At 40.4% G+C, this 14,886-nt stretch overlaps 1 protein-coding gene across 1 annotated transcript in view; it reads right to left on the bottom strand.

Moving 5' to 3' along the window:
- Positions 1 to 14,886, bottom strand: part of EXPH5 (exophilin 5) — a 91,827-nt gene that overhangs the window by 5,406 nt on the left and 71,535 nt on the right. The window contains exon 5 of the mRNA XM_049778656.1: positions 4,890 to 5,016. Within this exon, the coding sequence (XP_049634613.1) occupies positions 4,890 to 5,016 (127 nt within the window). The remainder of the gene's footprint in view (positions 1 to 4,889; positions 5,017 to 14,886) is intronic.

Below are 14,886 nucleotides of genomic sequence, written 5' to 3'. Positions count from 1 at the left end.
CTCCAGCCTTTGTGCCCACTCCCCGTACTTGGTTATATTTTTTGTTTTTCTTTTGTGGGGATTACATATTGGATTACATCCAATAAAACTCATGGGCTATTCCTGGCTCTGTGCTCAATACTTACACCTAGGAGCACTCTATGTTCTAGAGAGTTCTAGAGAGAACTCTAGGTTCTCTATGGTGATAAAACCAGTGTCAACCACATGCTAGGAAAGTACCACATCCTCCTATAATATCCCTGACCAAGTCAGGTAGTCTGACTTGGGCTCAAAAAATAGCTCATCAGGTTCTAAATTTGATGCCAGCACCTGTGGCATCCTGGATATGATCGTGGTAGCCCTCAGTACCACTGTGCTAAGAGTATTACTCCCTTGGCACTGCTTGGTGGGGCTACTTCTCCCTCAAAAGACAGCCTAACTTCATAAGACTATGATGGAATTTTCCTTTTCACACTTTTTCTAATTATATTTTTTAAAAATCAATATTTTGCTACATTTCCCCCAACAACATTTAATAATGGTTTTTCATGCATATTTGTTATCAGTAAGTAGCTAAATATTTCTAATGATTTTTATATTTTAATAGAGATAGAGTACAAATACTATGTAATTTCTTAGTTGCACCAATAGGAAAACAGCATGACTACCAATCATTTAGCACCTAATTTCTAAACATACTTACTTGGATGGATTGGAACAATATACAGTAGATATTTTTTTCCCTGGAAAATTTAAGGCACCTCAGAACTCTTGCAAAAGGACACTTTCTAGGTATCAGACACAGTTCTTAGTATGTTAGCTTTTTAAATATTCATGTAAGATTGGCATGATTCCCATTTTCTGAGGTTCAAGATATGAAGAAAGTCACTGAGGTCACACAGCTTGCAATATGCCAGACAGCCTGTCCTTTGAGTCCATGCTTACAATCTATATCCAATGTAACCTTGGGACAATACAAGTTCACCATTTTGCTTTATCTTAAATTCAAAAGATTTCACTCTGACCTTATAGTTGCAAAGATGCTAAAATACTCCAGCCAGGAATCTCAGCCACATCACAGAAATATTTTCAGTGGACTGCTTTTTTTTTTTTTTTTGTTTTTTTGTTTTTTTTTTTTTTTGGGTCACACTCCTGGCTCTGCATTTAGGGATCACTCCTTGTTGGATTTTGGGGACTATATGGAGTGCTGGGGCTTGAACCTGGGTTGGCCACATGCAAGGCAAATGGCATACCCACTCCAGTCCTGAGTTGTTCTTTCTTTGAATGGTATTTACATAATCACATTTGTGTTTTTCTTTTGTGGGGATTACATCTAGTAAAACGCAGGGGCTATTCCTGCTCTGTGCTCAGTACTGACCCCTGGGAGCACTCAGATTCTCTATGGTGCTAGGGATAAAACCAGTGTCAGTCACATGCTATCACATTGGACATTTTTTCCCCAATAATAACCTATCAGAGTCCAAGTAGAACTATCATCTTGGAGCATTTGACAGTTCCCAAAGATGATATATACTGTATCATTGTTTATATCACTGTAGTCCTTTAACAATAAATACACATTGAGTTTTATTTTTTTTAAATGTTTATGAGGGTAATTTAAATATGGCATGGAAAATATAATGGGGAGGGGCAGATAGAGAACAGCAGGAAGGGCATTTGCCTTGCATGTGGCCAAAACCCTGGTTCCATTGACAACATCACATATGGTCCCTGGATCCCAGCAGGAGTAAAGCCTGAGCACAGAGACAGGAATAAATACTTTGCACCACTAGGTGTGACCCAAAAACAAAACAACAGCCTCTATGTGATTATTTTTTTAGTTTATGGAAAATTTTTGAGATATATAAAATGGTGTTACCACTTAAACTATCTTCCCAGTCTCTCAATGTTTTTTTTTTTTTAATTATTTATTTTTTGTTTGGCTTGGGGCCACACCAGCGGTATTCAGGCCTTACTCCTGACTCTGCATTCAGGAATAACTGTTTAATTAAAGCACCATTATTTACAAAGATATTGATAGCTGGGTTTTATATTTCTAAAATTTAGATACCAATCTCACCACTAGTGTCAACTTCCTTCCATCAATGTCCCATGCAACCTTCTGCCACCCTGTCACCTTCCACCTTGACAGGCACATTTCAAAGTTCTGTGGTTGTAGTTTAGGTTTCATGGCTTCAGTGTTGTTGAATCTGTGCTTTAGATATATAACTATACCACTCTCCCGCATCACTGGCATAAACAAGGTTCCCCCCCCCACCTCATTACCTCATTACATTCCTTTCTCTTCTTCCTTCCTTCCCAATTTCTTTCCTTCTATATATTTCCTATACTCTGGATTTAAGGATAATCTATGCACCCTTACTTTAATACACTATATTTCCTCATTCAGTTATTATATTTACCACTGTGAATATATTATATATATATATATATATATTATACCATTGTGAAGCCTAGAGCAGAAGGGACTCCATTTTGTTAAACCATTATTAAGTTTTCATTTAAGGTTAACAGGCTAAGTTTCCATTTAAGGGCTGTTTCTATCCCAACAAAATAGCACTGACCCAAAGCCCTATAAACCACAGCATACCACCCTAGACACCTAGCCATAAAATGACATGATAAAACACCCTAGAACTACCCTAGACAACAGCCAATCAACTTGATTGTCAAGTCTTTCTGTTTCTAGCCTTATATGTGACTCCATGGCCAGGTCACCTCTCTAGAAGGTGACCTTGGCCAGCCAGCTTGTAGCTTGTCAGTGGATGGAATAAAGCCTTGCTTTGCTTTATTTCAATTGTATGGCCTTGTCCTTCAACTCCAGACACTAACATTTTGAAGCTCTTTAAGGATCAAATGACATAGACCAGATCTTCAACATAGCTTCCAATGTATCATGGATATTCTGAGACCTCCTCAAGGTAGGTGAAGGCCTAAGGGAACTGGAGCTCTGGGTATGGCCTGATGAAAAAAGCTGGATGCAGAATCACCCCCAGGCTGGAAGTAGCGCAGGGATGACCCACTCTTCCCTAGGGTCATGGCAGGATCCATCAGGTTCACAGCAGAGCTGTGAAGTTCATAGGAGTGATTTCTGAGCGCATAGCCAGGGGTAACCCCTGAGCATCAAACGGGTGTGGCCCCAAAACAAAACAAAACAAAACAAAAACAAAAACAAAAAGAAAGAAAGAAAGAAAAGAAACTTGTATCCAAATTGAAAGAGGGCAGTTTCAAGTTTCCCTCCCAGAGCCACAGGTTTAGGAGGAGGATACAGAAAAAGGCACAGAAAGAGGCTGGAGCACAGAATCAAGAGTACAGTAGTCAGGGCAGCAGGATTGCCTGTCAGCAGTGAAGAGAGACGAGGCTAGTGAAAGGAGCATAGGTGTGTGTTTTATGCAAGAAAGATAATAGATGGAGTGATGAATGTTGGGAAAGAAAGGGAATTCTGTGATCGATTGGTTGCAAATTGGAATGAAGGAAAGTTATAGAATGAAAATAAAGGAATGTGCTATAAAGAGGATATATAGATGAGGATGTATACTAAGGAAAAATAGTAAGATCAACGGGATGATTATCATTAGTATGTATCTAAATTAGAAGTGATCTAATGTTTTTGTTTATAGAGAATTCTATGGGAAAGGAGCTCCTTTCTATTCTCTCTCTTTTGTTTTTTTTTGGTTTTTGGGCCACACCCGGCAGTGCTCAGGGGTTACTCCTGGCTATCTGCTCAGAAATAGATCCTGGCAGGCACGGGGGACCATATGGGACACCGGGATTCGAACCAACCACCTTTGGTCCTGGATCGGCTGCTTGCAAGGCAAACACCGCTGTGATATCTCTCCGGGCCCTCTATTCTCTTTTTAAAGCTGTTCATTATTACCTCTTCTTAACTACTTTGCTGATTATGAAAACAGTGCCTATGTAATTACTATAGAAAGTGCCAGAAAGCAGAGATGAATAAAAAATAGTCATTCTTTACTTGTCCCAGCAGCATATATGGTCCCCTGAGCCAGTCAGGAGTAATTCCTGAGCAGAGTAAAAAGGAAGCCCTGAGTATCAGTAGGTGTGGCTCCCCCAAACAAACATATAAAAAATGCAGAGAGAGAGAGAGAGAGAGAGAGAGAGAGAGAGAGAGAGAGAGAGAGAGAGAGAGAGAGAGAGAGAGAGAGAGAGAGAGAGAGAGAACCAGAAAGTGTAATTAAAAAAGGTCAAATCATCCAGAATTTTCCGACACTGACAACTTACTACTCTTCAGGGCAAGCAACTTGCACTTCTGCTTCTCCTTCTGTCCTGAGGAAGAGGCATCATTTTCATTTCATCGCTGGTCTCCTTTACTAGCAAAACCTTAGCTTTGAGCGGTGTTTCTTTCTCCTTGGATCTCTTCACGGGAGCATTTCATTCAAAGGTGTACCTGGCTGTGAGCCCAGTCCCTCACTGACCACTCGCTGAATAGGTGAGCTGAGCTATGTAAAAAAAACTCATGCATGTCTAGTACTTTTGGAATTTGTTTCAATCTTCACTGTTATCTGTTCTACCAGGTTAATCGTGTTATGGTTCAATTTCCTTTTGATTGACATACAAAGCAGGAAGAATAAAAGTCGATTAAGATGAGTAAGCTTTATAGCTCTATTTCTAGAGATGTATTTCCTTTCTAACTGATGTTAAATATTAAGCATAATTATCATTCCATTCAGTTATCAGGCCTGGCATATGACCATTTGACTTAGATTACACATACATGCTTTTTAATATTCGTGTTAATTGTATTTACCAGCAGGAGAATTTCAAAAATACAGTACCAAAACAAAGATACAGAGTTTGATACGTTTTGAACAGTTGCAGACAAGCTATAATTACTTCTATCAAGAGTTCCAAGGGCAATGTAGACTTACCTTGGAAAAATTCCAACAGGGAGGCATCCCCAGGAGGCAGGCCACCTCCCTCTCTCATGCCTGCAGGTTTGGGGACAAATGCACTGCAGCCCACTTGCTTTTCTAGAGTTGAATTGTATTGATTTGCCTGATAAATTTAAAACAGAAAATACAATATTATTTCTGACTCACCTCTAGCCAGAGTACAGTTGCTTCCATAAAATCCTCCCAAGTTGAAAAACTCTTAAAGACTGCAAAGAATTTTCCTAATAGATTTCAACTTCCTTCCTTCCTTCCTTCCTTCCTTCCTTCCTTCCTTCCTTCCTTCCTTCCTTCCTTCCTTCCTTCCTTCCTTCCTTCCTCCTTCCTTCCTTCCTTCCTTCCTTCCTTCCTTCCTTCCCTTCCTTCCTTCCTTCCTTCCTTCCTTCCTTCCTTCCTTCCTTCCTTTTTGGTGTTTGGGTCACACTTGGTGGCACTCAGGGGTTTCTCCTGGCTTTGCACTCAGAAATCACTCTTGGCAGGCTTGGGGACCATATGGGATACCGGGATTGAACCTGGGCCCTTTCCAGGTCAGCTACATTCAAGGCAAATTCCCTACTGCTGTGCTATTACTCCGGCCCCTCCATATTCTGATTATTGTAAAAAAAAAAAAAAAAAAAGCTGCGATAAACATAAAAGTGTAGAGGGCATTTTGTATTGTGTTTTTGTATTCCTAGGGTATATACCTAAGAGTGATATAGCTGGATCATATGGGAGCACAATTTCCAGTTTTATGAGGGGGATTGAACCGCTGTCCCTCCGAGGTTAGCGCGTACAAGGCAGACGCCCTACTGCTTGTGCCACTGCTCCGGCCCTATTTATTATTTTTTGTGGTCACACCCTCTGGTGCTCAAAGACTACTCCTGGCTCTGCTCAAAAGCGACCCCTGCTGGTTCTCTGAGTGGAGGATATTATGGGGTGCAAGAAATTTGAATGGTGTTGGTGGAATGAACCCTTCTACTATCTCTCCAGTCCCTTGATTTCTTTTTGAGAGGGGTCATACCTGGCCCTGCCTGGGGTATCATCTAGTGCTGGGGATTGAACCTGAGGCTTCTGAATGCAAAATATGTGCTTTGGCCTTTAAGCCATTCCATGGGCCATGGAATTTCAGCTTTTTTGAGTTCTTGATAGCAGATTCTAGCAGTGAAACATATCCTCTTGACCAAAGAAAGTCTCTCTCTATATGAAGAACGATGTCTTCTTTGAGTGGATTTACAGCTTTGAGAGGGACGCGCACAGAGCAAAGAGAGAGAGAAGGGGACACCTGTCAACAAGATCAACTGAATCACTCTCGATGATTAATGGTATGATACATGCCATACCTATTTGACCAAGAACTGGTTTCCTGGTGCTTGTAGAGAAGCATGAACATAATGAATTTAATGGGTTTACAAAAAAGTATTTCCATCCAGAGTTCATACAGAATTGGGGAAACCATAGAAACTGATTAGTAATTTTGAAACAAAAAGTTGGAAAAGTATGGTCTTATAATTTTAAAAACTAGTGCTATTTTATAGGATTGTTTTTATAGGGTTTAGCTGAAGTTGCTTTCCTCCCCTGACTGGCAAATGTTTATCTTGATTTCAACAAATCCATCACTGCTCTACTTCATGCTTTAATTTGTCTTCCTAACCTTGGCAGAATCATCCAGTACCACGCCTTCACTTTCTTTTTCCCAAGACTCTATTTGCATTTCCTGTGTCAAACTGGCTCAGTCATTGGTGATTCTCCATTAACTCATTCTCCATTAATCCCTGAACAAGTCAGGCGGCTGTTGGCCACTCCAGTTTCTGGACTCTTGCCTCTTCCTCCCTCTCACCCACAATGTGCCCCTTTCATCTGATGCTCACCATCACATCTCATCTCATGTTGGATGCCTAAGACCAAATGTCTAATCTTGTCAAATTTCCAACCTTTTTACTTTTTCTCCATCATAGGTTGATCCAATTCTAAAACTCAGGTTCTCTTAATCCCCTAATTCTCAAAATTGTCACTCCTGTCTGTTTCCTTTCTCAGGATCCAGGTTAGGTATTTCATGTAGAAATTCTACCTAACTATGGGTAGAATTTGTGGGTCTTAGTTTCATAGGCATGCCTACCTGGATACATGCAAAGGAGAATTATTAATAAAAATAAATCAATTATTATGTGGTGGTCATTGGATATAATTTTGCATACCAATATAAAATTCAAAATAAGCAAATAAAAGAAATAGTGAACTGCTACTAAGAGAAAGGGATCACTTGGGACACTAGTTTTAGTTCTTTTCTCTGAAATGCATCAAGGTTTTGTTCCTTGTGCCCTACTGCCTCTAAGTCTTTGCACTAACATCACTAAGTCATGATCTTGTAAATGCATTTCCCCAGATCTGCAGCTTGAACAGAGTAGAACCACATAAAACAGAAAGCATCAACATCTTTCTGCAATTTTAAAACTAAACTAACTTCACATTTTCTCTGGGTAGGCAGAGAACCTCTTTTTTGGACATCCCTTTCTAACAACAATTTGTACTGAAATAAAATGTTGGACTCAGAGGAAGAGATGACCCTCTCTCAGCTGAGAGAATTACTACCAACTGACCCCTAAGCACAGATGCCTTTGGTTAAATGTCTAACCCAGACCTCTGCTTCTTGACCTGTCCCACTCATTCCACATGCTAGTGATGCTTCCAACACATAGAGATGTAAATTGTATGGCTAAGAAACAAAGTGGAGAGTTTATTTAAACTCAGTTGGAACTTTGCAAGGAGTTTACCCCAATCATTTGATTTTGCAAGGGAAAAAAAGTAGCTGCTAGTCAGTCTATGGAAGGTATTTGACACAGACTGAATAAATGCTACTTTTCTGTCAGTCTGTAACTTTTATTTAGATTATATATGAATATGGTCATCATTAGCAGCAGCAGGTTTATATCAACTATTCTAGGCATGCCAACTGTTCTGAGAACTTTATAGGGCACTTTACCATATTTTCTGGTGTATAAGATAACCCCTTACTTTTCCTATTAAAATGTTGGGTTTGGGCTTATATTAGCCATATAAGACTACCTCTCTTTTAATGCACACAAAATGGAAATTAAAAAGCGTAAGAGAAAAAGAGTAGAATCTTCAAAGGTTAACAGTATATGTTTATTAAAGCTAGACTTTGGAGCACCAGCAATCATTTTACATTTGTCATTTGTAGTGAGTGACTGATTTTTTAATTGTGATCTTCATTGAGAGCAGTGAGAGGGGGCTCCTTCAAGAGCAGCTGGCTGGGGTACAGTGTTTAATAGGACAGCTAGAGGGAGACAGAGTACCTCCTCTGTGTCCCATAAAAGCTGAACAGAGGATTAAGGACCGGAAAGCCACATACCAGCGATGATACCCGGTGGCTGGATGGGATGCAGCACTCAGTAACTCAGTAACTCAGTAACTCCTCTGTGTGTTCTGAAAGATTAATCAGGACAAGCGAGGACTGAGTGATGACGCCTGGCAGCTGGATGGGATGTGGTGGTAAGAGGGGGTCAGATCACTTGTCCCTGAAGCTGAGTAAGTTACAGCATGCTGTATACCAGTGTATAAGATGACCCCGACTTTTAAGAAGTTTTCCATGGGTTAAAAGTCATTTTATACGTCGGAAAATACGGTACTTTTATTATCTCAACCACCTTATAAAGTTAGACCTATTATTTCCTTTCTGAGAAAACTGTCCTAGAAAAGTGGGTTTCAGGAGGTCAGGTTCTCTCCTTCAGATAACCCTGTTGGAGGAAATTCACCCCAGCCTGTCAGGTTCTAGAGCTCATGCTATCTTCTCTTGTTTTTAGTCTACTAATGCACTGTGGCCTAGCTGAGGACTCTTCAAAGCCCAACCACACCACTGACAACTGCTGTAGCATCTCCCTTTCCTGACCCTCTGCAACAGAAATAGAGCTTTCAGGGCTCCTCAGAAATCTAATTTCTCAGTCAGAGTATGGTCTTGGATTCAGAATCCTCTCAAAATAACATCCTGTGCTGTGAGAGAAGCCTTCTTCCCACTTCTCACTCCGACAGTGAAGTTCAGACACTTTTAGACTGCAACAGTGTCTAAGTTGGGTTCCAATATTTGACTTAAGCCTTTGATTCCTGAGTGTCCCTCAGGAAGCTATGCTACAAACTCATAGTACACAGTTCTCTCAATTGCCATGCTCATAGTCCATGACTCAATTTCTCTGTTCCTATATGTGCCTTTTTCCTCTTCTCTTTCAAAGTATTAGCTCATCCTTCAGAGTTCAATTTCTCAATTTCTATCTCTATGAGCCCTACTACAGTTCTCTCCAAGAGAATGAATCGCCTAAAGTACTGTCTATTTTGCACACCTTTGGTGTTATACCTATTAAATCCATGCCCCCTATGTGCAAAGCACACACACTATCACTGTGTTACTCTATAATCCCTAAGTTGTTTATATTATTTCCATTTTTTATTTACCAAGAAGACTTCACTTCTTCCCTTCTACAAATATCAGTTCCTTCTCGGACCGGGGAAACTAGAGATTTGAAAGGAACTGTGAATCAGGACCAGAATGTGGACAAACTTGTAAAATAACTAAGAAAGTGTAATATTCACCTTTGTATCCTGAGCTGTCAGGTCATCAGTTTTAAAGCAATGGTTACTGAATTGAATTTCAAGATTACTTTTCCCTAATAAAATTTCTCAGTTCTGAATTGTTATAACATTTTTGCACATTTATTTGGTAATAATTATTCAGTATTTGAATGAAATTCATTTGTAAGGTTTTTAATATACTTTTATTTTTGTTTGTTTTGGGGCACACCCGGTGACGCACAGGGGTTACTCCTGGATATGTGCTCAGAAATTGCTCCTGGCTTGGGGGACCATATGGGACACCGGGGGATTGAACTACGATCCATCCTAGGCTAGCATGGGCAAGGCAGACAGATGCCTTACCACTTGCACCACTGCTCTGGCCCCTCAATATACTCTTTTTTTTGTTTTTGGGTCACACCCAGCAGTGTTCAGGGGCTACTCCTGGCTCTGTGCTCAGAAATTGCTCCTGGTTCTAATGTTTAAGGAGTTATGTAAGTTTTATGGCTTTAGATTGCCTTGTGTGCTGTTACGAAATATTATAATGTGTTACAACCTGGGGACTTGAGGGACAAAGTAATTGTACATGAATTCTGTTTTATTTATCTTAATGTTCTTTGGCTGAAAGTTCAAAGTTAAGATATCAGCAAGGGGACTTCTTCTGAGAATTATGTTATGGGTGATTGTCCTTCCACTGTAACTTTACCTTGTCCTCCTTCTTTGCATCTTTGTTCTCATAATTAAAAATAAAAAAATTTAAAAAAATTAAAAAAAAAAAAAAGAAATCGCTCCTGGCAGGATCGAGGGACCATATGGGATGCTAGAATTCAAACCAACGTCCTTCTGCATGAAAGGTAAATGCCCTACCTCCATGCTATCTCTCCGGCCCCACCCCTCAATATACTTTTAAAAGATCATCTTTCTTTTGTTCCTTAGAATAAATTTGTGAATTAGATAGGATTATTATTCCTGATTTGCAGAAGAAAAACGAGTCATAGACACATATCACATGAATAAAAAGTGGGCTTTGACTACTTACACCTATAATATCTGATTCCTAGTCCTTTTATGTACACTACATTCCTTATTTTTTGTTTCTAAAGTAATATACAAATTTTACTTTGGTTATTGGGCTACACCTGGCAGTGCTCAAGGGTTACTCCTGGCTCTGCACTCGGAATTAGGGCTGGCGGGCTCAGTGGAGCCTATGGGAATGCCAGGGATCAAACCCAGGTCAGCGGTGTGCAAGGCAAGTGGCCTACTCTCTGTGCTTTTGCTCTGGTCCCAATATACAGATTTTTGATAAATTGTTAAACTCTCCAAGGACAAGAACCTTTATTTAAATATTCCTGCTCTTATTGCACCCTATTATCACTTGTGGATCGATTTACTATACATCAGGGTAGAAAATGACACTTTAAGGTTTCTAGTAAAGATTATTAAGAGAATTGAGATGCCTATTAAGATTTAGAAAAACATGTCTGAGGCAGGAAAGCACAAGGGTTAGGCACATGTATCTACCTAGGTCGGCTTCCTGTCTCTGCCCTTTCATAGCTTTAAAACTTTTGTCAAATAACTTCACTATTTTAGGGGGGACACACCCGGTGACGCTCAGGGGTTATTCCTGGCTATGTGCTCAGAAATCACTCCTGGCTTGGGGGGACCATATGGGATGCTGGGGGATCAAAACGCAGTCCGTCCTAGGCTAGCGCCATCCAGGCAGAGACCTTACCGCTCCGCACCACCGCTCTGGCCCCAAATTACTCCACTTTTATCTATATTCACTTTTTTTTAAAATAAAATGGGTATGAATAAAAAATTATTAATCATGATAAAAACAACAGCAACATCCACATGTCCTGTGTTGCTGCAAGAATAAAATAAATAGTAAAATACTTGAAATGGTATCTGGAGCTTAGTAAATCTTGTTTGCTATGTGGTTCAGTGGTAGACAGCTTGCCTCTATGTATGAGGCCCTGTGTTAGATTTTTCTGCAAAACGAAAACTGTCCTTAATATTTGTTTTTTAAATAGTATCCTTATTTAAGCTCCATGATTACAAACGTGCTTATAGTTGGATGTTCTTATTATTCTTAAAATTTTGGGATTTGGGGAGCCACTTCTGGTTGTGCTCAGGGGACCATATATTGAACCAGGATCAAATCAGGATTAGCCAGAGCTAGGTAAGCACCTCCACCCCCACCCCCATCCCCTGTACCATCTCTCCAGCCTAAAGTCATTGTTAGCCATTACTGTGTTCTTTTGCAGTTGTAGAGAATTTCCTGGAGGACTGCTACTGATGTTTGCAGCCTAATGAGTTAGAAAAGGCCCACAGGATTAGATACTTATCTCAAAATATTGGCTTTAGAATCTATTACATTCTCAAACATAGGACATAAAAAAGACCGAGCAAAATGAGGCCTTTCATCTACACCCAATTCACTCTACAGATGTTGTCTGCAATTTTGACATGACTAGACAAACAAACTGTCTCAGAGTAACCTTTAGAGTAATTAAGAACTTCCCAGGGCAGCCAAACCTGCAGAACAGCTGTCAGAGCCTGAAATCTAAGCTCACTGATATTATCAGACGTCTTGCTAAAGTCAACAAATCCATTTTCCAAGACGGTCCTGATTTTGTTCTATCATCTTGCAAAGGCCAAATATATAAAAGAGCTATGTGGCTTAACATTCCCATTTATTTCTTATTTCCATTCTGAGTGCTCACGGCTTGGTTAGCAGTGGGGACACTGATGGGCAGATACAGTATAGCCCCAGGAAGTTCACAATGCTATGAGATATTTTCAGGGTACAAAGCTGGCATGTCACCTGACATTTGTCTCCACCAGAATCTGTCATATCTGTTCAGAATCTGTTCAGGGCCTTATAGGGCAATGATAAATTATTTTTCCTGCTCTCATAGACAGAGCTTACTTGGACCCAATTCCTTACCTATAAGAAGATAGTTCTTAACTCGAAGTGATTTAATTCCCTAGAATTCTTGGCAGTTTGGGGTGGGGGTGTTTTTGTTTATCACCCTTAAATGGAGGAGAGACATTGGCATCTAGTAGAGGCAAAGGAATGCCGCTTGAACATTCCTAAACAGCCTCCCACAGAGAGAATGATTAAGCTTCAAATGTTGATCGTACTGAGGTGGAAAGAAACTCTGAACTAGATTCTCTCTCTCTCTCTCTCTCTCTCTCTCTCTCTCTCTCTCTCTCTCTCTCTCTCTCTCTCTCTCTCTCTCTTCCTCCCTCCTTCCCTTTCTCTCTTTTCTCTGAGCCCTTTCTTCTTTTAATGTTGAGTCACAACATTAATAGACAATGTTAATATTGTCTTTTAATATTAACAACAATAATAGTATTAATATTAATTAATAAATTAATAGGTACTGTTAAATCACAGCTTTCTTCTCTTTAGTGCAGAGTCATTTGATAATGTAGTGGAATCTCTTTTAAAAAAAGGTCAGAACCTCTTTTGTACCACTAATGCAAGGATTCCGAGTGGAGATATATTACCTAAAATCTTGCCTAGAATCTCTGGGACATCATTGCTAACTTCTGCCACGTGTAGGCTTCTAAATTAATTGAGGATAGGATGTCTATGAAAAAACTTCAAGTCATGTGAAATCTGTCTTAGACTGCTTCATAAACAGCTTTCTCCTATTTTCTAGACAAAGATAGAAAACATCCAGGAACTGGGGGAAAAGGCAGGTAAGATTAAGGAGTGTAATGTGAAGACAAATGTCAAGTAGCTCAAACAGCCGGACAATAGTCATCTTAACCTTTTGCCTCTGTCTTGATATCAGGGATAGAGGGATCCCAAGGAGAGGAGACTTCCAGGGAAGAACAAATATGCAAAGGCAACAAAGCTTGAGAGCTGGTCTACAGAACTGATGTCCCCAAGAGTACAGTGTTGGAACATTGCATGATGAAACTCTACAATACTTATAATATTCTAGATATTGGTGCCTAAACTAAAAAAGAAAATGTTTGGACTTTAAAAATCATAAAAAGATTAAAAGGAGGTGTTTGCTCTCCCTCCTAATTAGAAAGCTATGAAAAGGAAAGAACACTTATACCTCGTGGGATTTTCCCCAGTCTTGGCCTCCCTCCCTCCCTCCCTCCCTCCCTCCCTCCCTCCCTCCCTTCCTTCCTTCCTTTTCCTTCCTTCCTTCCTCCTTCCCCTTCCCCCCCTTTTTCCTTCTCCTTCCTTCCTTCCTTCCTTCCTTCCTTCCTTCCTTCCTTCCTTCCTTCCTTCCTTCCTTCCTTCCTTCCTTCCTTCCTTCCTTCCTTCCTTCTTTCTTTAGTTCTTACTTTCTATACTGTCCTATAATAAGACGGTAGCCCTGTGAGAAAGACTTCATTTATTTCCTTGCCTTTACTTTCTTGGCAGACATGCTTTTGAGCAATGAAATGGTTTGGCGCATGCCACAATTAAGAGCATCAGAGGAGGGCCCGGAGAGATAGCACAGTGGCATTTGCCTTGCAAGCAGCCGATCCAGGACCAAAGGTGGTTGGTTCGAATCCCGGTGTCCCATATGGTCCCCCATGCCTGCCAGGAGCTATTTCTGAGCAGACAGCCAGGAGTCACCCCTGAGCACTGCTGAGTGTGGCCCAAAAACCAAAAACAAAAAACCAAAAAAAAAAAAAAAAAAAAAAAAGAGCATCAGAGGAAAGATTCTATTCCTCCACAGGCTGTTTCAAATCCCAAGGTCTCCCTCCAAAAGAGGCCCATTGTCTATTAAGATCTGGTTGTTTGTATTGCTTTTCACTTGCCTGCTATCAACCCCAGGTCTCTCATAACTAGCTCTGAATATTTCTCCAAGAAAAAGCAGGTGTGTATATGTTTCCCAGAGCTCTCGTTCTTGGTGAGCCTCAATGGGATGTGTCCTGTCAGCAGCTCCATCCAAGGAGAGGCTGCAGGAGGTGAACAAATGGGTTCATGTACACTCAGAGCTGTTGACTGATAGGACTAGGAATGTTACTTTCCTCTTGTTCTTTCTTTTCTTTTCTTTTTTTTTTTTTTTTTGGTTTTTGGGTCACACCCGGCAGCCCTCAGGGGTTACTCCTGGCTCTGTGCTCAGAAATCACTCCTGGCAGGCTCAAGGGACCACATGGGATTCCAGGATTCGAACCACAGTCCTTCTGCATGAAAGGCAAATGCCCTACCTCCATGCTATCTCTCCGGCCCCTAGTTTCCTCTTGTTATGGAGATACAGAGATCCAATTATTTCTAATTCCAAACCAGCATATATAACTGTGACCTGACTTTGACCTCTAAATTCTCCAAATCTCAGTTTCTTCATTTTTTAAATGGGTTTTATATTAAATAGTATGCATATTGCATTGATTTCCTCTTAGTTTCAATGACATGATAAGATGCCTGGGTCATGGTGGTGGTGCCAAGGTGTGGGAG

Source organism: Suncus etruscus, chromosome 8 (genome assembly GCF_024139225.1).
Source record: "Suncus etruscus isolate mSunEtr1 chromosome 8, mSunEtr1.pri.cur, whole genome shotgun sequence".
In the NCBI taxonomy this organism is placed as follows: domain Eukaryota; kingdom Metazoa; phylum Chordata; class Mammalia; order Eulipotyphla; family Soricidae; genus Suncus; species Suncus etruscus.
The sequence above is the reverse complement of the archived record's forward strand: the minus strand, read 5'-3'. Positions and strand labels throughout refer to the sequence as shown.